Source organism: Acanthopagrus latus, chromosome 8 (assembly GCF_904848185.1).
Source record: "Acanthopagrus latus isolate v.2019 chromosome 8, fAcaLat1.1, whole genome shotgun sequence".
Taxonomy (NCBI): domain Eukaryota; kingdom Metazoa; phylum Chordata; class Actinopteri; order Spariformes; family Sparidae; genus Acanthopagrus; species Acanthopagrus latus.
The window spans coordinates 19,973,580-19,997,014 of NC_051046.1; the positions used below are offsets into that span (position 1 = coordinate 19,973,580).

The 23,435-nt window shown below is 38.7% G+C and overlaps 1 protein-coding gene across 1 annotated transcript in view; it reads right to left on the bottom strand.

Moving 5' to 3' along the window:
* Positions 1-16,110: 16,110 nt before the first annotated feature.
* si:dkey-106n21.1 (solute carrier family 23 member 1) overlaps positions 16,111-23,435 on the bottom strand; it is a 46,012-nt gene continuing 38,687 nt past the window's right edge. Inside the window, exons 13-14 of the mRNA XM_037105796.1 lie at positions 18,629-18,724; positions 16,111-18,542 (exon numbers count right to left, since the gene is read on the bottom strand). Of these exons, the coding sequence (XP_036961691.1) occupies positions 18,358-18,542; positions 18,629-18,724 (281 nt within the window). The 3' untranslated portion in view covers positions 16,111-18,357. The remainder of the gene's footprint in view (positions 18,543-18,628; positions 18,725-23,435) is intronic.

The window sequence follows — 23,435 nt, forward strand, 5'->3', positions numbered from 1 at the left end:
CACCTTTTATAATTGGAAGGGTAATAATTGTCAAATAACAGATGCTGGTCAGGGAAGTACAATAAATCCAGAAAAGGGTTCTTTAAGAAACATGATACCTATTGGGAGTGGGAAAAAATGGAACCTGAAGACAAGTTTTACCTTCAGACTCAGGATAGCACTATGGGTTTTATGTTCCCATGTCTTATCCAGACCTTTTTCAAGGCTTTCTGGAGGAGAAATATGCAGTACCATGACCCCCACATTGAGATGTGTGCTTTCTACAAACATGATTTCAATTTTTTTTGTAATCTGGATGGACAAATAAGATGAACAACGATTTTGGTCTCATTATATCAATGATAAGTCGTCCCAAATTGCAATGTACTGCCTCACTGTACTGCAATGTGCTGCCTCTCTCTGTCTTTGTATTTCTCGTCTCCTTCTCCTTTGTGTGACTGGTCCTTGACCTTTTCCTCTAATGTAATCCCTTGTGTATATGCTGTATGTCTGTTTCACAGGTTTTCATAGCACATGGAGGTTTTGGGGTCCCTATACGGATGCAGCTAGTATCACCTGGGAGCCTCTAATGATTTGTAGTAATTACAAAGTTTGTCTATGATCTAAGAAATTTCCCAAAATCAATTGTTAGTGTCATCTTGTAACAAGTTGCTGTTGCTTCTGGAATGTTGATGTTACACAGAGTCTTGACATGCAGTCTGGTGGGTAATGAAATGTAGTCACTTCATTCAAAACACTTATTACACTTAATATTTTTGTGCTTCATTCACCTGTTATTGTCATATTTGCATTTTGAAACTATTACTTCTGTCTCTAATGTATGACACTTATTGCATGTGTTTATTCCAGAAAGAGTTCACTGAGTTTACTGAAATATTGCCTATTTTTAAAGCTGCTGTGAGTGATATATGTTCTAAATAAAAAAAATATATACATAAAATAGCCCTATATTACTGCTGTAGAGGGCTTTGTCAGTCAACCATGTCTCTCCTCCTTACTGCTCATGCAGTAAAAAAAGTAACAGATTTCTGTGTTTGAAGCATGCTGATGCCTAAAAGCCATTTAAAAGGCAGGATTCCGATTAAATCAGAAGGACTGTGGGGGTGGGGGTGTTTTGATCCAATTTGACTGCCAAGAATAAGCAAACCACAGTGCAACTGCCGTCACATTCTGTTTAGAATAATGCCATTGTCTCAGGCAGATGTATAAGACATCATTTCTTTTCTTACTCAAAGTCTGTCACATCAAACCAGTGAGGAAATAAAATACAAAGACTCAAATCTCTCATGTGATTAAACCAAACCTGTTTTGAGCTGGAAAAAGTGCGTTCAGTTATCCCATGTGTCATTAATCTGATTAGACATGAGGAGTGTCATTGTTCTATAGACATTACATTTTGCATTCAACATTTACCTCATAATGATACATTAAAGACAACAACAACAACAAAAAAACACTTGAAAACTTGGGTCTAATGGACACATCACCTTTAAAAAGAAAACATTTCAACATCATTCCAGCAAAGAGCTCATAAACATACCCCCGCACCTGTATGCGGAACCACCAGACCTAATTACTTGTGTTTACTCCTACTTCTGTAATCTGATGTTCACATCAGTTGAGGAATCTAATTCAGCTGAATGCTGGAATCAATTCAAAGTAGTCCGCCATAGTCTATTATTATTATATTTTTTTTTATTTGTACATGTAAAAGGAATTTGGAGATATCAGGTATCACCAGTATTGTATATAATGCCGGAACAGTTGCACCAGATGCTCAACATACCGTGTCTTACTTCCTGCAATAGGAGCTTTCACTGTGACAAACAGCTCTCTCTCTCTCTCTCTCTCTCTCTCTCTCTCTCTCTCTCTCTCTCTCTCTCTCTATCTATATATATATATATATATATATATATATATATATATATATATATATATATATATATATATATATATATATATATATGTAGCACTGTATAGGTCTGCTGTATGGGACCACTTTGCATTTAGAGTGACCTACGATGACGGTGGTGTGAAAGTTTTTGACAAAAATGCGACAGTGTGCAAGCATTGTGCCACACGTGTTGTTCATGCCAACAGTAACACGACTAACATGTCAGCTCACCTATGAAGACATCATCCCGGTGAGACAACTGGCAGTGCAAGGAGGAAAGAGAGAGAGTAGACTGGACAACTTCTGCTCCCCACAGCTTTTAAACAGCTGCACAGTGGCAAGTCAGACGGGGCAACATGTATAACGAAAGGAATGGGGTAAGATATGCAGCCTTTAACGTGGTGGAGGGTGCAGGATTTTTTTTGTATGATTAAAACACTCAAGCCATGAGACGGTAATTCCCGCACTTTATGAAGAGACCCGATGAAGGGTTGTTAAAGAGCTCTCTGACATAGCCTATGTAGTGCTTACTAGTGACGAGCTACTGAAAGTTTCCTGACTGTGACTGCCCATTACATGACATTAGTGACAGTGAATAACTATTTGTTCTTAGCATTTGTTAAAGATAACTTTCTTTGCCAATAAATGAAAAGCATGTTGGAAGTAGCAATATCACCTTTCTTGCAGTGCCAGAATCTACCAACTTTTAACCCGACTGTCACAATGATGTATCAAATGGCAGACTGCTTCATTCTTTAAGTTTTAACCTGACAATGCAAGACTTAATTGATTTTCCTAACAATCGGCGTATACCAAACCAAAACCGTGACCACAAAACTCTGATATGAACCGAACCGTGGATTTTGTTTTGTGAATGTACATTAATATATATCAGTTTTTCCCATCAAAATTCTACACACAATACCCCAAAATGACAACATGAAAAAAGGTTTTTCAAAATGTTTGCAAATTTATTAGAAATAAAGAATGAAAATATAATATGTACATAATACTTTGTTGCGGCACCTTTGGCATCAATTACAGCCTCAAGTCTTTTGGCATTTGAAGCTACAAGCTTGGTACACCTATCTTTGGCCAGTTTCTGCCATTCCTCTTTACAGAACCTCTGGAGCTCCAGCAGGTTGCAAGATAAAACGATGCAAAGCGAAAGCCCTATATAAACAACATCCAGAAATGTGGCCGTCTTTTCTGGGCCCGAGTTTATCTGAGATGAACTGACACAAGTGGAAAAGTGGAAAAGTGTGATGTGGTCTGACGAGTCCACATGTCAAATTGTTTTTGGAAATCAGGGATGTCGTGTCCTCTCGGCCAATTAAGAAAAGGACCAGCCAGACTGTTATCAGCAAGTTCAAAAGCCAGCATCTGCGATGGTATGGGGGTGTGTTAGTGCCCGTGGCATGGGTAACTTGCACAGACTCCTTGGTTACAAATGGATTTATCTGTTGCTTACTGCCATTTTTCATTTCAGCACTCCCTACTTTTCTCTGTTAGGTCACAAGGCAACAGGGGATTCTGTTCATTTTCAAAAGAAAAATTCTTAAGATGGGTCCTCCAAACTGTTGTATTCTGTGAGGGGGCTGGAAGCTTAAATCTGTAATGGCTGACATTAAACAATATGCAGACTTGTTGAAAAAGAGAGAAACAAACACAAGACCTCATGCTGTCAGTTTTTAGAGCATTAATATCACCTGGTCACCCTACTATGTAAAAGGAGGCCCACAGGCATGTCAAAGTTTGTTCAGCTGTACTTTATACAGACTGGTTTGGTTTGACTTATTCAAAACAGCATTTGGCCTAGATTGAAAGTTTAATTCTCAGAGGTTGATCTTCATGTGTTTTCACATGGTACTTACTGATTACATTGCATATTCAAAAGATCTTGATTTGATTTATTTGATTTAAAGTTACTTTTTTCCTGTACAGCAATTTACTGTAGCAATGAATACAGGCTGTAGAACAGTTTTCAGCTGACTACATCAGTACTCTCTTTCTCCATTCATTCCCTTAATGTTTATTCATCTTTGTGCTAGAAAATATCAGATCCATGCAGTACTGGTGTTTTTATAGGAAAGATTTCTACTTTGGCACATCCTGGTGCTCGGAGGCAGTGTTACCAAGTCTACTCAATGGAAAGCAGCATAAACCTGTTGTAGAGGTGCTTACGTATTTACATAGCTGTGACATTGTTCAATTCTTTTGAGTAGGGCCTCACTTCCACACAGTGTCCATAATTACAGATGTATGCCAGAAACATGAGAGAGAAGAGAGAGTTATTATATGCACAAGGAGCATTATCGAGACAAAAACAAGTGTAAACATACAGTACAGTCTGTCGCAAATCCGCAGCCAAATAGATAATATTTGAATATATTATATTGTACTTCATTATATTCATACTTCATTTGAATTTCTCAAATGACTGTCAAAGAGTTATAGCTCTAGCTACCTGATTTATGTGTGTGTGTGTTTTGACAGTGCCAGTTGTTTCTGAGCCAACTGATCCCTACTATCAACAAGGTTTCACGTTTCCTGGTCTCTATTGTTTATATATATATATATATATACCTTCTGTATTGCCTATTAACGTAGACTGTTTGCTTTCATCCACTTTTACTCACACTGCTTTTAACACAGTTCAGAGTCTAATCTGGCAAAATAACTCAGGTTGTATATCTAACTCCAACTGATGTCATTCTGCATGTTGGCCTCTGACATGACCAGAACACTGAATTTAATTGTTGACATATGCTTCCCTTTACCCCAAAGCAACAGGGATGTAAGATCTACTATTTTCATGCCATACAAATGATTAAATCATACACAGATCTTTTCTAAAACTTGCCACACTCTTAAACAGAACACGGACACAGATTTGAGGCTTAATAGTGATAACTTTACTTGAAATTGGTTTGGGTTAGGGTTCTTGTTGACATGATTTTGTCGGCTTCTCAGATCCACCCCTTTTCTTTTTCTAATGTTTCTCTTTCAGACACACTTAGTGACAACTAAATCAACACACTGATGACTAACTAACTGAACTTCCCTAAGTTGCTGTTGGCACTGTGTGTGTGTGTGTGTGTGTGTGTGTGTGTGTGTGTGAGAGAGAGCAATTGTGTCATAGTGTTTACTTTTTCTGAAACGGGTTGTCATGACATGCAGCGATAACAGTGTTAGGCACTATCACACGTTGCAATCGATGTTGAGCTTAAAGAAGCCTGATTCAGAGACATGTTGGAATCACATGATTATATCATCAATCATATTCATTTATTTTGTGTGATCCCTTGGACATTACAGTGTAGCTTGCATGGATGAGCACTTTTGTGACAGCCGTGACAGGACCTACTGCAAGCTTAAAAGACAACAAGGGTGTTCTGCTCTCTCAGCCACTGCTGTTACAGCTCTTACAGTGCAGTTGAAGAGTGAACTTCTAAAGCTGCCTGTGCTGTAGCAATATTTCTGTTAAACAAACTGTACCACACATTGTGTCTTTAGGCACACTGTTGCCCCGAGACTTTTAAACTGTCATTATGTAGGTATAACATGCATGCATGTTAAAAAACACCAGGTGAGTTACACATAGTGAGGCTTTTTGGCAGCTGCCCAACAGTTAAGTGTAAACTGTTTCAGTAAAACAGCACCATGACCTCCCACTTTCATGCTCAACCAAAATTAAAGTCAGAGCACAGTTACCTCAAGATGCAGCAATAACATTAGAAAAGGACTTTTGTGATATTACAAAGTTCAAGTTTGTACACCTAATTTTTATTATTCTGTTGTTTTGTTGTGTTTTGTGTTGACAGGTGACAGGTGTATGTCGGCTGCTTTGCCTGGTTTCCTCCAGTTTATCCAAACTGGGATTTTCTGCCTGTTCTGAATTCCAAATATGGGCCAAATTCCCTACTCAAAGTAAAACCAGACAACTAATGCTGAGTCCCTTAGCAAACGCTTTGTGACCTTTCAGTCAGAGATTAGACTGTGCATTGCATATGGGGCCATAAATCATGGGCTTCGTCCTTTGTTTTTCCGGAGATAAGCCACCAAGCTTTTTCAACTTGGGGAACATATTGCATTTGCAATTTGGGGAGAAACAGATAGAAGTGAACGGGGCCTATGACACAACAGGCCAGTTCCACAGACATTCCTAATACGTCTAATATAAAATGCAATGGAACACATTCACTTATTGTAACAGCAGTAACGTACACAGAGTGATAAATGAATGCAAGTCATTTTAGTTGTCTCATGAAACTTTGACGTAATCCAGACCGATCAAAACATTTAACTGGACCTGATGGTGTGAGTGGGGTGCTTCCGATGGAAACCCCTTGGTCGCTCCAAATAATAGTTTTTTCAGTACCACAGATAACGATGAGACGAGACAGCTTATCCTCCTACATTTAAGAGGATGTTTTAACTTGCCAGGGTCAGTCTCACTCCTGTTAAAATCATAACTCATGCATACACTGTGCAGTACTTTCTCCGAGACTTTATCATAGAAAAATCTGTGCTCGTCCACCTATGAATGTTCACCTTTACAACATTGTTTTACTGATAACTTTAACATCCTGATAAGTTTTTTGGCATCCAACGTGAGTGATCTTTGGTACAAACAAAGACTACAATCAATTATCATAATGCAATTGATAGCACTCTTAAAGGGTTGTTCCATGGAAATTCCAGCGGGCCACTTTATCTGATCAGTCCTGGCTCCAGAGAACTGACTACAATGCCTTTGCTAGTAGTTCTACCAGTTTCCCATTGAATCACATTCTTATGCATCTGGGAGACTGACTTGTAGAATCTTGTAAAGAATTTTCATATTTTTAAAGGACAACAAAAAATGTAAATATGTATGTATGTGTGTCTATCTATCTATCTATCTATCTATCTATCTATCTATCTATCTATCTATCTATCTATCTATCTATCTATCTATCTATCTATCTATCTATCTATCTATCTATCTATCATCATATACATATATACATATATATGCATATATATGTACGTATATATATGTATGTATATATGTGTATATATGGGTGTGTGTGTGTGTAAATATATATATTGAAATATATATAAATATATATGTTTTATACATGTTTTTTTTGGGGGGGGGTATGTTTATGTTTAATCATATCGCTATGTGAATAAAGAACTGAACTGAACAGTAAAATGTTGTCACTGGCAACAAAACTATACTGAGAGGGGCATGAAGAGGAAGCTGGAAACCAGGGGACAACACCTGTCACATTCATTATGAACCAAATTGCATTATGTTTAAAAAGCTGATAACTAATGGACAAGAAAAGAGGGATGGAAAACCTCCGCCCGAGTGGAAGCCAATTAAAGACTGTGTAAAGTGAACAAGTCTAAAGATTAAAACTAAACTTTCTGCTTTGACTTTTCCCCAGATTATTTTTTTTCATTGGACCATAGTATCTTCAGAAAAGTATACAACAATTTCAAAAGAGGACAGTGTAAGTAGATTCTGTTTTGTTCAGTGACTAAAATCTATTTTTTTTTTGGTTTCATAGAAAAAAAGGATTTTTGTGTTATACCAAGAAAACCTCTTCCTCAGTTTTCCAGTCATGAGTTCAACATTTTGCCACATTTCCTCCTCTCAGGAGCTCTTATTAATCTTATCTCTTTCATAACTGATGTATAATTTCAGGGTTCTTTCTCAGAATTTCAAAAAATAGAAAGTATTATTTACACTGCTAAGATACGCATTTTACTGCCATGTTGTGGACTGGTAAACAAGGGTGGAGGTTTTTCTTGTCTTTTCATATGTTCCACAATTATCAACACATCATCTAGTTAAAGCCTGAATGTCTCATAAGATCTAATATGAATATAGATATGAACTAAAGCGTAACAGTTCTGGATCTTCTGATCACGTGAATAAGATTAATAGGAATTGGACTAAATACTGAAATGCTGTGAGTATTTTTATATTTCATTTCATTTTCACTTTCTCTCAGTCGCTATGTCCATGTTACATGTGTTTTTTTTAGGAAGGGTTCTCTCTTGCCCTGATCCATTGGCAGATTCAGGATGTTCGAGGGACTGTGGCGAAAAAATAAAAAATGGCACCAGTGTATGTGGTGGGGCACCAGCACCCAGAAAGGTGTGTTTTGGGGCACTTCAAAATGTGTTGTCCACTGGAAGGCATTCTGATCCCACCCTCCCGATTCCACCAGTGCCGTGAACAATCAGTAGGGACTGACACATCAATCATAATACAACCTATATTTATGTCAACACATTCTCATCCCTAAACAACTGAATAGGTTGATTACAAGTGAACAACAGGTGTTCTTGACCTTTGTCATAGACTTGAAGTTTAGTTAAGTTCAGTCACTAAAACTACTTGGTCAGGTTTAGAAAACATTGTGGTGTGAACCTGTTTATTGTATAACTTGATGTTCGAATTTACCTATGTTGCGCATGTAACTTCGTCAGGTAAATTCACAGTTCTAGTAAGATAAACCCTCACTTCACTTCCACACTGGACACAAACAGCTGTCTCCTGAGTGAAAGTCTTGCACTTATTTGACCCGTCCATTCCTGACCTGTCCCTATGTGGACTTCCTTACTCTTTATACTACCACGGGTAGTATAAGGTGACTAACAGTGCATGTAAATGTGGGTTGTAATGAGCTTCTTTTAGTAGATGTAAGTGGACGTTTTTTTTTCTGACAGGCGTATGTTGGGCAAAGATCCTAGCTGGGAAATTAATTATGAGGGATTCAAAGGAGGAAATCAGGTGATGTAGTCTAAGAGCGACAGTCAGCACGTGGAGCAGGACGGGGTCGATGGTTGGGACAAACAGTCACAGGATTTGCACTGAGGAGGCTGCTGATCATGTCCCATGTAAAACCAAAAGCCGTAAGTATAACTTAGGTAATGTAATTAAACTGAGTAATGTCTGTGTTGTATTTTTGATGTTCCTGACATTGTTTACTTATTTTAACCAAGCTATGATATTTTCCTAAACCTAACCAAAGGGGTTTGTTAGCTAAACCTAAACAAATTGCGAGTATTTGTATGAGAAAGGAACCGTCTGTTTCTCCTGATGCTAGCACTCTTCAACAGTCCCATAGTTACCACCCATAGTGCGCTAAAATATTGGCTGTGTGAGGGTGCAGAATATTATCAGTGTGTATGTTTTGTGCATCATATTAAAAAGCATACATTTTCTGTATGTTAGAGGAAATGTGGACGTTTATAGCCCATGTTGCTCACTCCACAGTATAAGCCTGCATGCCATGTAGCTATGTTGTGTTGATGTGCCTGTCTTCCTGTATTTCCAGCCTGAGAGAACAGTAAATGGATTTATTTCAATTTATGCATGGCTGGAGGTTCTTTTGTGTATCCAAGTGTGCTACACAGCATTTTGGTTGACTTGCACAGCCGTGTCATCCATGCTCACTGGCACCTGTACAATGACTGTATTCCCTTTCATAATACCACCCAGCTTGATGGCCTTGACTCAGCTGGGAAACAGCACTTGATGAATATGTCAACTGTATTTGAGTCACTTAATATTTAAATAGTTCTTCAGAGGTCTGTTGCAAACAGACATAAGTGTGACTTTCACTAAACCATTAATGGTCTACTGAGGCCCTTGCAGTCAGACACTGGAATATATGTATGGCAAATGTCTCTCACAATTTATCCAGGCACTCTCATAATGTTCTGAGAAAGTTGTCTGCCAACCGCAATCTGGGGCCAGATTTATGATGGCTCAAATGTCACATCTCAGATTAAGGAGCAATATGGATTCAATTCTAGTCACGAACTGGGCCAGCTGTTTACTCATTCAAGAATTAATTGGGTAATATGAAGCATGTTGTTTGAAAAAGTGCAGCTTGTCAACATTTTCTTTTTTGTTTTTTGTGATCTCCACACTGAATCTCTGTCTCAGCTTCATTTGAAAAATGTCCAGTACTTCTGCTCACGAGCTGTCAGACTAATCTATTTCATAATGTGTGTATATGATATACAATTTCTTGTTTTTCTTTATTAGAAAAGCTATTATTAACATGCTCACAGCTGCCACAGTTGGTGGGTTTACAAATCAAAATCAAACTGGTACAAAACTACTCTGTACAGTGGACGACCTCCTCTCTCCTTAGACCCTCCATTAGTGTGAGGAAAAACTCATACATAAATGAGTGCTAAACACAGAAACTTTGTGTATAGTATTTGTTCAGTCTTAAGTGTTTGTGAAATTCTTGTATCCAGAGAAAATCAATCTCAGAATACATTGGACATGCCAGCTAAGATGCAGTTGCGCATCTTGACACTAAATTTTAGTTGTCCTTAAGCTTTGGGAATTTGAAAAGTGTTGTCAGTCACATTGTCATCCCAACATATCTGAACAGTCTGAATCAGCTGTTTAAATGCCCAGATGAAAACAGAGCTCATGAGATACAGTCTGGTCGACCAATCCAAACTTAAGAAGCAAAATAAACCAAATATGATTATCCATTTCATTTCTGAAGTTTAAATTAAGTTCAGCCACACAATACATTTTTGTGAAATTGGCATTACTTAGTTATGTGTTAATGTGGTCGTGCTCCGACAGTAGTCAGTCAGTGTTTACAAGTCACATGGATCACACATTATTGGATTACTGTCTGCTGCCACTGTGCTTGTGATGGTCAATGATGATTACCCAAAATATTTTTGTCAACCATGCTGCTAGTGCCATTAACTGAACCTCCTTGGACTCGGAGTGACAGGGTTGTGTTGGTGTTGTGTACCGAGTAAGGTAGGGAGCTTTGGAGCATAGAACACTGGCGGAAAGACTGGCCTATCATCCCTTGAGTTACGAAGTGGCAGTATGAGACAGGACAGGCTGATTTACTATGTTAACTTTACTAGATATCTGCAACACAAAACATAGACATGTTTAACACGACGTCAGCACCGTTGTCTCTTAACATTCTGCTGATAATTTTAAGTCATTTGGGAGTTTCAAACTTAAAATCTTACATATTGCAGCTTCAACAAAATGGTCGCTCAGAATCATCAGGACAAAAAACTTTGATCAAGATTATATATTTTTAACAACAATGTTTCTGTACAAAGACCTTCATCACATAACCTGATTCGGATTTTGTTAAACCTCAGTCTTCACCTGCGGGCCGACAGGTGCCAAAATAATTTTGCTCTTGGTATCTCTATGGTGAAATATGATATCAGTGGCAGACAACCTGACAAACCTATCTGGAAACGTTATTGTGTAAGATTTTTTTGGGAATCTGTTTGTGAAAGAAAAGCCAGGAACAGATGGGAGTGGTTTCATAAAAAAACATAAACTGACACGTAGAGAGTTTTCGTGAGAATAGAGAAGTCACTCCTCTTTCGCACTCACTCCCTAGTTACTGGCATCAGCTCAGCATTTTGGATTTTGGCGAGAGCGACTTCCAGGATTCTGTGTAAATTAAGTGTATGTTGTAATATGCTTTTGTAATGGTGAACGTTATCAATTACAGGTTGCTTGTTTTCTCTCAAGTTCGTTTGAACTGGAGGAAAACAATGTCACAAAAGACTTTATGAAATGATATCAAAGTATCAGCCCCACTGGAACAGGGTTACCATTATAGAGGGGTTATGTATTCACTGCAAAAGTGCATTGCACTAAGCATAATATGCTAAATTAAACAAAGGCATCATATGCAAAATTTGTCATTGCTGTTGTGTGATGTGTGAACACACCTGAAGTGCACGCCTCTTCTATATTTTGCTCTCAGTCAAACAGAAAGACCGAGAGCAGATAAGAGGGATGGAAACAGCACTGTCACGACCGTACGGTGTAACTTGTGAACCCATCTAATCTGACTCACTGGATGTGGAATGTGGGTGTAAACCTGACATTGGCTGGCTATCCCAAGCGGCATTCTCATGCCTACTGATAATGTCTTAACAGGAAACTGGATACAGATTGTAACATATTCTGTGATTAAAGATCACTTGTTTAGTGTAGCAAAGGGCTGAAGAACAGAGGGATCGTGACTCTACCATGTTGTAGGTGAGTATGATGTTGCTTAGACCTTCTGGCTGTATACAAATTAGTCAGAGTTATTAGTTATAGTCAAACATTAGACAGATTGCCTTTCGTAGGCTGACCATATCAACTTGTTAGCACCGTAGACAATAGTGGCCATGAAAATCAATAATCACAAGCACAACTGGACAGGATGACATATTGACATGCAGTCAGGCGGCGCAGAGTCAACGTCATTGCAGCACTGGCCCAAAACATGAGACATCAACCCGATGACCTGTTCGAAGAAAATCAGATGACTCTACTGTATTGGGACATTGGAGAGAGCATCATATTTCCTCTGCCAATGCAGCTTCTCCACGAGTGACAGGGTTACACATGTACAACACCTAAGACTATAAAATACATTTGAAATCGTACACTGACATTTTTTAGGAAGCAGTGGTAAGTATTTCAGTGATTTATTAGGACAAAGTGCTTGAGACAGCGAGTACTGACAAATTTGGGTAAAAATCAGCAAGTGAACAAATTTACCCCAACATTTCCATGACCTTTTCCATCCTGACCAACTTGGACACTTTCCGATTTCATCGTGACCCAATTAACACAAATAAATAACAGCTTCAGACCTTCTGGACCACATGAACTAATTCAATATAGTGTACCTTGGAGTAAAGCTGCATAAAGTAGCTTAAGCAAAGGGAAACAAACCTGCACCATCTTTTGCTCTAATCCCTGATCTGTTGGTCCTGGTAGCATTTGGAGATGGATTTCTTTTACTCTCCTTCTTTACGTGAAAACATATGTTTTTACTTTGGATTTTGATTATTTACTTGAGACTGTTCTTAAAAATAAAATGAGACGTTCTCATGATTGATATTAATTACATCAAATGAGACAACAGAATCTGGTTTTCTTAATTAGTATTAATTCGATTCTATGAGTTAGTTTGACAGGCTTACTTTAGTTTTTGACACTGCTGACTTCTCTGACCAGGAATCCTGAGCCTTCAGCTGAGAGGTGGCACAAGTCCAAATGAGTCACGTTTCCAGTGGATGATAAAACCCAGGGCAGGTAATGCCCTGACAGACTTTCTCTAATACCTCACGTTCAGAACATTGGGGCTGAAGGTGCCTCTTCACTTAATGAACAACTGCATCTGTCGATATAAACCAATCCTGATTAGGATTTAGAAATCCAGTTAGATTTGTGCCAACCGACTTTCAAGGCTAGACAATCATCTTAAATATATAGCTGTGCATCTCCTTGACCAGGTGATGGTCTTAGTGTCAAATTTGGCACCTGGCCCAGCCACATGGCTTTCACATATGGCTCTCACTGTGTGAGGCCCATTTTTACCTGCTGTGCCACAGAGACTGTTGCTAATTTGTGTTACACTGAATTATTCAGTGTGTATGTCAAACACATTATTTTAAGTCACTGAAGGCGTCAGCTTAAATAGTGTAATGTAATATATCTACCACATTGACATGGAACTTAACCAGCCAGTGCACAAGGTTGGCAGCAAACCTAATTACATATAATTCAGAACAAGTAGTACTCCATGAGGGCATTGTATTTGCAGTCACCCTGGTTAGTTGTCGCTATGGTCTCTCACTCAAAGCATTTGCTTGTGCTTTAAGTTGGCTGCATGATTTAAAGTAGGAAACTAGACAGCCCAATGGAGACCTGAAGTCTTTTTTGAGTCACAAAGAGATGTCTTTCATTAAGGTGTAGACTTATTCATACTTAACAATGAGATTGATGATTGGATGTTAATCTGAGAGACAGGGCTGTGAATTGGGCTAGCATTGATTTACTTTCCTGCGTGTTTTCCTCAGAATCTGATATCCGACCCGTAGTTCTCGAGATCTAGTAGCAGTATAGATATCATGTAGACTATCTGTACTCCATCATCTACATGTAGTGAAGGTATATGCTTCATACCAGCTTCCAATATTGCTTTAATATGCAGATCATAAATAGCTATGGGTGTCTCAATTGCAGTTTAATAAACAGATTAATGGTTGAGGCCCTGGGGAAGAGGGACTCGACGAGGCCTTTAAACCTAAAAGACACCGCAAGGGAGTCAGAGCCAGAGGAGACAGGCCCTGCACATTCACTCTGCTCCTTCTGTTCCAGGGTCACAATGCTGACAACTCCCAGCAAGAGGAGAAGAAAAAATGAAGAGACTATTCAGCAACAATAAAACCAGTTCAAAGAGAAGGAAGAAAAGGAGTTTGAACTCGAGAAGAAAAGACAGAAGCAATTGGATACCACAAAAACACGGTAGAAGTCAAACACATTTGTTGAAACACAAGTTTAATATGACATTTTCTTATATCTGCATCAAAGGGCAGCTCAAGGTGTTGAGATGCTGACACTTGGGTACTCAGCCATTCCCTTATCCAGGCCCCACTCCTGTGACAGATGTGAAGTGCAGGAGGGAGACCAGGGGTTTCTGGTTGGATCTCCGATTCCTCCATTACAGCTCACTTGCTGAGGCAAAGATGTTGAGCCAAGCACAGACGGCTGTGCAGATTGTTGCCCTCTATCATGCATTCATGGCCATGACAGCCTTTCACGGAACTTTTGGCACACTTTTGGTTAAGTGTTCCTAAATCCTTCCCTGCAATGGCAAATCATGTGCTGTTTTAATGGATGGGCTTCTCAGGGCGTGGTCAGATTTCTTCGCCCGATACAAAGCATGCCTTGAAGTTTATTTTTATGATTAAATCATTCAGTAGTACCACGTTTGAATCAACATGACATGTGATGAAATCTAAACCTTTTAAGCACCTGATTCACCCGAACGGTTGATCTCCTGGAGAGTCACTTTCTCAAAAATATGTGTTGACATTAATGTGTTAAATCTGTGATTATTATTATTTTTCTTTTTACATAGGAACATCATTTTAACCTCAGTTCTCTGCGGGTGCATACCTTGCGCAACATCGGTTTGATTGTAATCACAAAGAGTCTGAACATATATCAGTGTTTTGCATAGTTTGTCTTCATACTATAAAGGCACTTGGCACCTACAGATAGACAGTAAATACCAAAGGGGATTATACCTGTGGCCTTCATTGCACGATGCGCCCGATCAGGAGACTAAAGACTGCAGATACCTTTTAATCAGCCAAAATGTCTTTAGCTCTGTTAGAGAGGCCCCGGAGAGCCTAATCTTCACTGGTCGATATACCATAGACTCTAATCCCACAAAAGGAAGGGATTTTCAAGATTTTCAGTGTCTGTAAAATATAAAGATCAACATCAAAAATAAACTTCAAAGCTTATTTTAAAAGACAATAATTCGAAAATGCCAAAACATGAGGAAGCATACGCACTCAGACACCCGTATGCAAACTGTACTTCAGAGGGTCTCCTAGCTTCATGTCGTTACACAAGGCTTTGTGGCAATTTATCAGCTGCTCAAAACCAGTTCTCCAGGTGTGTTGTATTACATTAATGAAGGTGCACCTACACAAACATCATGCCCCATTCTGTAAGTTGTGGTGGTGAACAAAATATTTGTTTCAGATTTATAATATATGTGATGTATAATGTAATCGTAGTCACTGAATGTTAATCACATGATTACCACAATTTGTCTGTGTGTCCCTCATAGGCAGGTAAATGATTTTGGTGCGCGTGTTGTGGTGTGCTCACCCATAATAGTAGTTTACAGAAATCAGATCCACCCATCATGCTACTCATTTTCCACAAGCTATGAAAGTATCCCCTTCTACAAAACTGTTTCGGCATCACATAAAATATCACATAAAGTTCTGATACTCTGTGGGCCTGCATACAGTTGGCAACTAGCAGGTGTAAATCTGGGGACAGATATCCCCACAGACACACACAAACACACACACACACACACACAAACACACACTCATATCTCAAGATGAAATGAGTATGAGAAAGACAGTGAAAGCCTTGATTAACTTCAGTATATATTCAACAACTTAACTGTCACAGTTGAGGACAGATTCATAAAAAACATGAATATGAATAAATATTAATATATTAATTACTACAATTATAATACAAAAATTAGTACAATTGCATGTATATTCTGAAATGTAAAAGCATCAATATTTAAAAATAACAATGTTCTTCTATACAGTGACAAAACAAAATTAAATGTATAAATCAGAAACATTAATAACATTAATGAAAACAGATATTTTAATGACATGACATATTATTCTTATTTATTTATTTTTTTATGAAAAAGCCTTCCACTATCCAATGATCTGTTCCTGCAAATTACTGTTCTCAGTGAGGTAGTAATGATCCTACTGGAAACATACAGGTAAAAACACATTTGTGATTGTAAACAGTAGGTTCAGTAGCCTCATGATACATTAGTTGAATACAGAGTTGGTCCTTACACTAGCTTTAAAGTCATTTTTGACTCTGCATTGGAACATTGCATCATTTTTTGAGGATACAACAATTTTTTTAATACATGAAAGTCACTCAGTGTCGATTGATTAAAGATAAGCAACATTTTGCCTCAAAAAGACACCCAAGAGGTGTTTAAAAATGTATATACTTTTTAATTTAGTATCTCATAAAGGGATGTGTCTAAATAATGTCTTTGCAAACTCTTCATGAGGTCTGATGGAAGACATGGCACTTGTTCTTCTTGTCTTGCTACTGCTTCAGTACAAAGGGCCCTATGGTACTGCTCAACAAAGCTACTCTACTCTTTACTGCCCAACTGTGATATCAGGGCAGCAGAATATCGACACACCTTCTGTCATAGATTCAAAGGAACTTGGAGCAGGATCAAGAAATGAGACTCAATAGTGACACGACGGCCATTAGGGTAACTGCAGCCATCAGCCAAACTGGTGCTTTCGGTTCCATATATAAAGGGACATATCTCTAACTATTCTGTTTCAGACTAAAGGACCATGAAAAATGCACAGTCCACAAATTGCAGTACTTCATGCAGCACACAACCTGTTCAAAGCAATGGAGAGATACGTGGGTGGGCTCATTCTTTTTGGTTTGGAACGCTTCATCACCCATTTGTATTACAAAAAATGCATGTTTATTTTTTCACAAATCCTGCCCCAAGTTGTATCTGTATCTCATATTATTTCTGCTGAAGTTCATTGTATTTGATGAAGGTGATTAGTGATTAGTGATTAGGAATTCATTTACAACCCAAACTGATGTTTGATGTTAAGTGGCAACTTCTCGTTGACAAAGTAATTATTACAGCTGCAAAGGAGAAAGTCAGGTAAAGTAGAGTAAAGATCAACAATGTGTGCATAAGGAAGAGATTGTGTTGGGCAGTAGGGTCAAACAGGCAGAAGACTTATGTCTCAGAGACCACTGCTACACTCCAGTGTGAAACTAAAATGAACAGTGAGTTATTTTGACATCTCATGTAGGTAAGTTAAGTCACATACATAATGAAACTATAGTTACATATGTACTGTAACGTACATACATTTGTAACTGAAGTCACATAAGCAACAGAGTCATTTCGAGCAAAACCAAGATGTTTTCCTTCACAAAAGGAAAAGGTTTGGTACACCTGTTGCTGGCACTTTGCAATGGTGCTGTTGTTTTGGAAATGGAGCTTTGTTGTCTTTGGAGTCACTGGCAATCCACCCATTCACTTGTTTATGTATGAGGATGTATTGGTTCAGGCACTGTATTTGTTTTATTAACCCAGTAAGACTGAGCAAAATAACCCTAAAGATTTTGTGGGAGGGGTTTATTCTGTTGAAGTCCAACTGTCCAATGGAGAAATAGCAGCTCAGGTGTATCAGTAAACACAATATAAATTCAGTGTTTTTGTAAGGAAAAAATATATAATTTTGCCAAAGTGCCAAAAAGATCTAACCTTGATGTGAATTGGTATTTATTTCACAAAAACCTATCCACTGCGCATTGCAGTATTTTATATTCACTGAGAGTTGTATGTTAGTAATAGTAAAGGGGGGCAGGCTGTTCCCACATCACTACCCTTGCATCCACAGTGGCAGTCCTATCTGAAAGGTGGTTTCAGACACACACACACACACTACAACCACTGAAAGGTTTAAGCCACAGGCTGCCTAAAGATGTCATGTACACTACCCTTTAGAGGCAAACAGTAACTGTTTTGCCTCTGTTTTAAAGATGAAAATGTGTTTTAGAATTAGTTTTATGCACTCCGCAAACCTGCATATGTTTGGACCGTGAGAGGAAAGGTGTTAACAGTGGTTCAGTATTGAAAAACTATCTCCTCACACTGTCATGTAGGAGCAATTAAACAACTTACTGTCCTGTCCACCTTTGTGCCAATCATTTTTAAGTGAGAATAGTTATTCCTCTACAGCTAAACAGCTATTGTTTGTTTTCATAGGGCTCATCTGCTGGCATCAATGCTACCTTGTAAGTTTACAGTCCTTTACTGGGATGTCCGCTGTTGGCTGGTCTTGTAGGAAGGAAGGAAGGGCATGTACTGGAAACATCTAAACTGCTTCAAAATGCCATTGCAGAAGGGGATATCATAGCACGATTGGTCACAGATGTTTTTGCTTCCCTCTTGCACCTTGTCCCGCCAGCTCTTGATGCCTCGCTCTCTGTCGGTGCCTAAAAAAAGAGAAGACCATGTTGCCTGATAGTTATGTTCCGGCTCGTGCTATAATTCATGATTATCAGCAAGTATTCTGTCATACCAGGAATTGTGTTGTCCAGGATAAAGCCAAAGAATCCGCCGATGAACATGTGTGTGGTGAAGAGCACAACAATCACTTGGTCCAATTCTTTGATTCCTTTGAACAGAGAACGTAATATATAAAGTCATGTGTTACTCTTCAGCGGCTTTTAAAATAAGTATAAATCTAATAGGGAGAATATTTCTGCCCCTTCCCTTCTCCACAACAAGGTCAGAGGTGAGTTCTAAGGTCAACTTAATAAAACTAAAAGGAATACAAGCTACCAAAATCAACAGCAACTGGGGCCTGACAGGAAATCCTGCAGGACAGGGTAACAGCCAATCCAAACAAGGTTTGTCTAGATCCATCTGTTCGATGGACGACATACCTGGTCAGAAGGGCATTCTTGGCCAGACCACCCAGATCTCTATGTGTTCAATGACTTGAGCCATTTACCTTGAAGTTGAATTTTTTCCACATGTCCCAAAGTGACAGTTTTAGCTTTAATTTTATATTGCCAGGTGCAAGACTTTTTGAATAGCTTCAGTGACAAAGAATTATAACACTTCTTAATCTTTGCTTCATAAATACGTCATCTTAAGTGAACAGTGATGGATTCCTACTTACCCTGAATATAGCCAGGAAGACGGTTTGATTTTTATATCTGTCTCTCAGTTAGGACTGCTACGTTAAAGTGCATGTGTCACATGGAACATGTCAACATTTCTGTAAAATGTGTCATGTCACTTTCACATTACATGTACATGAGCTGACTTTCAAGTCGGGTGGTAGGTGGTGTAACTGCAATTGGTAAGAAGGCTGCCAAGCTGGTAACTGAAGTCTAAAACTGCATTTCAACATTTTTAGGAGTAAAAACACAGGATATTTTTTAATGAGGTGCCATATATTTTCCCCTTTTCCCACACAAGATGTTTTCCTGCAAAACTGAGGCTCAAGAAAAGTTGCAACATGATGAAATATAAAGTTTCAACATATCTGTGGTTTCCAGAAGTGCATTGCCAACATTTATTCTGGTGACCGATTGAATGCAAAGAATGCATCAGGATGTAAAACCCAACCACCAACAATGACCAGCTCCAGTGACATCCAGATAATCAGATAACCCTTCAGACTTTTTTTTACTCATTCCAGACTTCCTGGATTCTGTTTCATCAGCCCCTATATTTGTCCAGATTTCCCTGCGAACAATTTGAATTTTGTTTGATATCTATTTATTTGTTATGTGAGAAAAAACAAAACATTTATACATAATATATCTGCTGATATATCCTCCTGTCTTAAGTATTTACAGCACTTTTCAAGCTCCCCTTAAATTCCACATGACAGCCTGGCAGGTTTAAGGAGTCATGATAATGGAGCGTATTAAGTCAGCAGGACTTCTGAGGAGGGTACTGTGATGTCTGCAGGTTCAGGAAGAGTCAAGATATTTCGACTTGTTGATTTGTGGCTGATTGGGCAGCCACTGTAATCATTGGGCCGCCATGGCACTAATATATCCTGAGTCACAGTTGGCCTTTCATGTGGCATGTGCTACCACCAGTTAACGGTTGAACACAGGGCGCCATTGAATATGTGGATGCCTGCATGTCCTATTCCCTCCTTTCATAATGCCCCTCAGGTGATAAACTGCCTGATTAAGTTGCATTGAATTGAATCAAGAATTGCTATCAGTGCTGACGTAGTTTGATTCAGAACACACTCTTGTTCAAAGGACCCATCCGAAAAGAGAAACACAATCAGGCACAAGCGTTTCCTTCCTGGGGAGGCAGCAGTCAAAAGTTCAAGACACCCGCTGAGTTGATTATAAGTCCCACATCTAAAGACGTCTGGGTGAGCAGCAGTTTGTTTACAAAGAGTGCTGACAAGCCCCCTCTTGTGTGGTGCTATCAGCTAAGTGTTGGCTTCGGGGAAAAACTTGGGGGCAAGAGTGCTTTATCTGAACCGGGCAGATTACAGCTGGTGACAGGGCGCATAGCCAAGAGGATTGGGAGGTAAGCAGCCTAGACCTGAGAAAACCAGACAAGCCCTCATGCCCAGTGTTGAACTCTGGATTAGCACTTTCCTGGGGGACACTTGCATCACATGACTCATGGGATCAAGGTGTTATGTCTGCAGAGCAGAGCTGTTTAATCTTGAGGATTGCTCTTTTGATGGCGCTTCATAGGAGGAGGCCACAAACCCATTCCGCAGCAACTGATGTGTCATCAAAAGGAGGGAATCATCAACTGATGGACTTTGACTGATCGCTGATTGGTTCTAAGGTCTCTGATTGACCAGACCTGTTTTTGTAAGAGCTCTACATTGTCTAATTGCATCTGTTGGATTAATGTTTCATGACTGGATAACCGTAATTGGGTTCTACCTTTTGTGTGTTTGTGTATGGGTGCATGTGTGTTTTATGTTTATGTCATTTAAAATGGAGAATGTTCCTGTCATAGAAAAAACACTGTTTCATTTGTTTTCCTTATTTTCATTCTGTTTGGTGTCATGTTCTCAGTTCCCTACAGGTTTCCTAACTGCCCAACAAACCAGTAGTGACACTAATGAAGCGATACAGACATAATCCTTCGACTTTACACCCACAACCACTCCCATTGTGTACAAACAGCAAACAGCCCAATGGCACCATTAAACCCAGTTTAACCCAATTTAACCCAGGTGCTGATGTTTTGAGAATTTTGCTTTGATCCCTCAAGTACCGTCATTTTCACCCTTTCTCCCACTTTTTTCAAGACTTGTCATGTTTCTTATGCGTCTGACGTAGCAGATGGGGATTACCACAGCACAGCTTTTCAGGCCATGGCAAGGAATTCAAATAGTTTTTTCATGAACATTAACTTTGTTCTACACCCAAAAGAAATCAAGAATTATTTGCAAAATAGACCAATAGCAACCTGATGTAGGAAATGATGGAAAGTCAATAAGTGGTATCTGTAATGAGCAACATGCCCAAATGAGCAGAAAAACTATGCCATCTAAAAATGAGTGTGTAATGCTTATGTTTATCAAAAATATGACAGTTAACTCATCCAGTGTACCCAGGTTGTTGTCTACTTACCTTTTTGACAATTACCAACACACCCCTGGTGCAAGAAACTCATGTATAATCAAGAGGAGGCTGCCTGAATCACTCTTACAGCCACACTTTTAAAAAAGTTCTGGCAACATTAATTACTTAAAACGTTTGATAAATCTGACACCCTCAGCCTCATTTCCCCAAGCAGGACGTCATGCGTGAATATGTAAAGACCAAGCTCAATAGCGTGACAGCCCCACCAGTGCCCCCTACTGACTGAACAGCGACTTACATACAACTGGACCCATATGGTTTGACTGGACTGCTGGACCAACTGAGATACAAACCAGCTTACATATCTTCAGACAATGTGTTTGGGCTAAAACAAACAAAGCACATACAAGAAAAAAAACAAAAAAAACAAAACAGGGCAAGGTAAATTCATCTTGCTATTTTCAAATCTAGGCTAAAGACCAAAGGTAGCCATTTGTCTGCCATCTGGGCCTTTGGGATTTAAGGAACGTGTTGGCCTGACAAGCTTATGGCAAAATCGCTGCCATCGTTTCAAGTGTAATCTGTAGGTGAAGCAGTGGGGATATAAAGCCACTTTCAGAGGACACTGTTGCTTCTCTGATAAGACTTATCATCCGTGTCAACTTCTGGTGTTGTTTACTGATTTATTGTTTACTGAGTCAACATTAAACGCAGATATAACATTGCATGTGTTTTCCAATTATTTCAGACAAAAATATAATCTTTTGCATATAGTATAACTACACCAAAACTGTGAAACAAGTATGTGTTAATGTTTTTGTGTGTTACAGTTCTTTGGCCACTTATGAATAGGCTTGGCAGCTAGTCTGATCCCATAGCAAGTGGAATTGAAAACAACCTTGTTAAACCTGATGCGGGTACAGAATAAGAACTAGTCATGGTACAGTAGCTAGAAGATATTGATCATGGTAGATTATCTTTTGGAAGAATAACACACGTCAATGCCGAGAAATAAACCAGTGGTGTGTACAGGTTAAGGCCTGTTATAGTGGTTTGTGGCAAAAGTGGTGCAGATGTTTTGATACAGTTAGCTGACAGGGTTTGTTCGCATTACAAAACAGAAAATATAATAATACCCAACATGTGAGAACGTGTGAGAATTATTTTGCATAACTGACTTTATCATTTGCCAAAACAGTGCAGTACAACCCTTCTCTCCATTCATCATATTATCTCATTGCAATGTTTTCATTCTGTTTCTTCGCCTTTGCTGTCCAAGTTTTTTGCTGGATTTAAGCAAGAAGTCAAGTTTATTTATATAAAGCCATCTTAGTTGTAAAAAAGACCCAAAAGTCACATTTGAGTGAAAGTAGATGATATCAAGTTGAAATATGACTTTGTGAAAGTCAGGTGATGCTTGGGTAAAAGTCTTAACATTTCAGGTATTAAATGTCCTTAAGTACCTCAAGTAAAAGTAAATTACTTGCATATATTGCACACTATATTTCGACCTATTATCAGCCCGTATGATTTGCTGATCAGATAGTCAGCATTTTTCATATTATTGGAATCACAGTGTTTTGCCATTACAATTAATTTCAAAATATTTCACTGCGGCACACAATCTGTTAAGTAACTGAAGTCATCAAATATATGTGTTGGAGTTAAAAGAGCAAAATCTTGCTCCAAAATGTTGTGGAGTGGAATAAAGTAGCAAAAAATGGGAATACCCATTAAGTGCAATTCCCTATTTTTTTTTTCCTAAAGTATTGTAAATATACTTAGTTACATTTATAT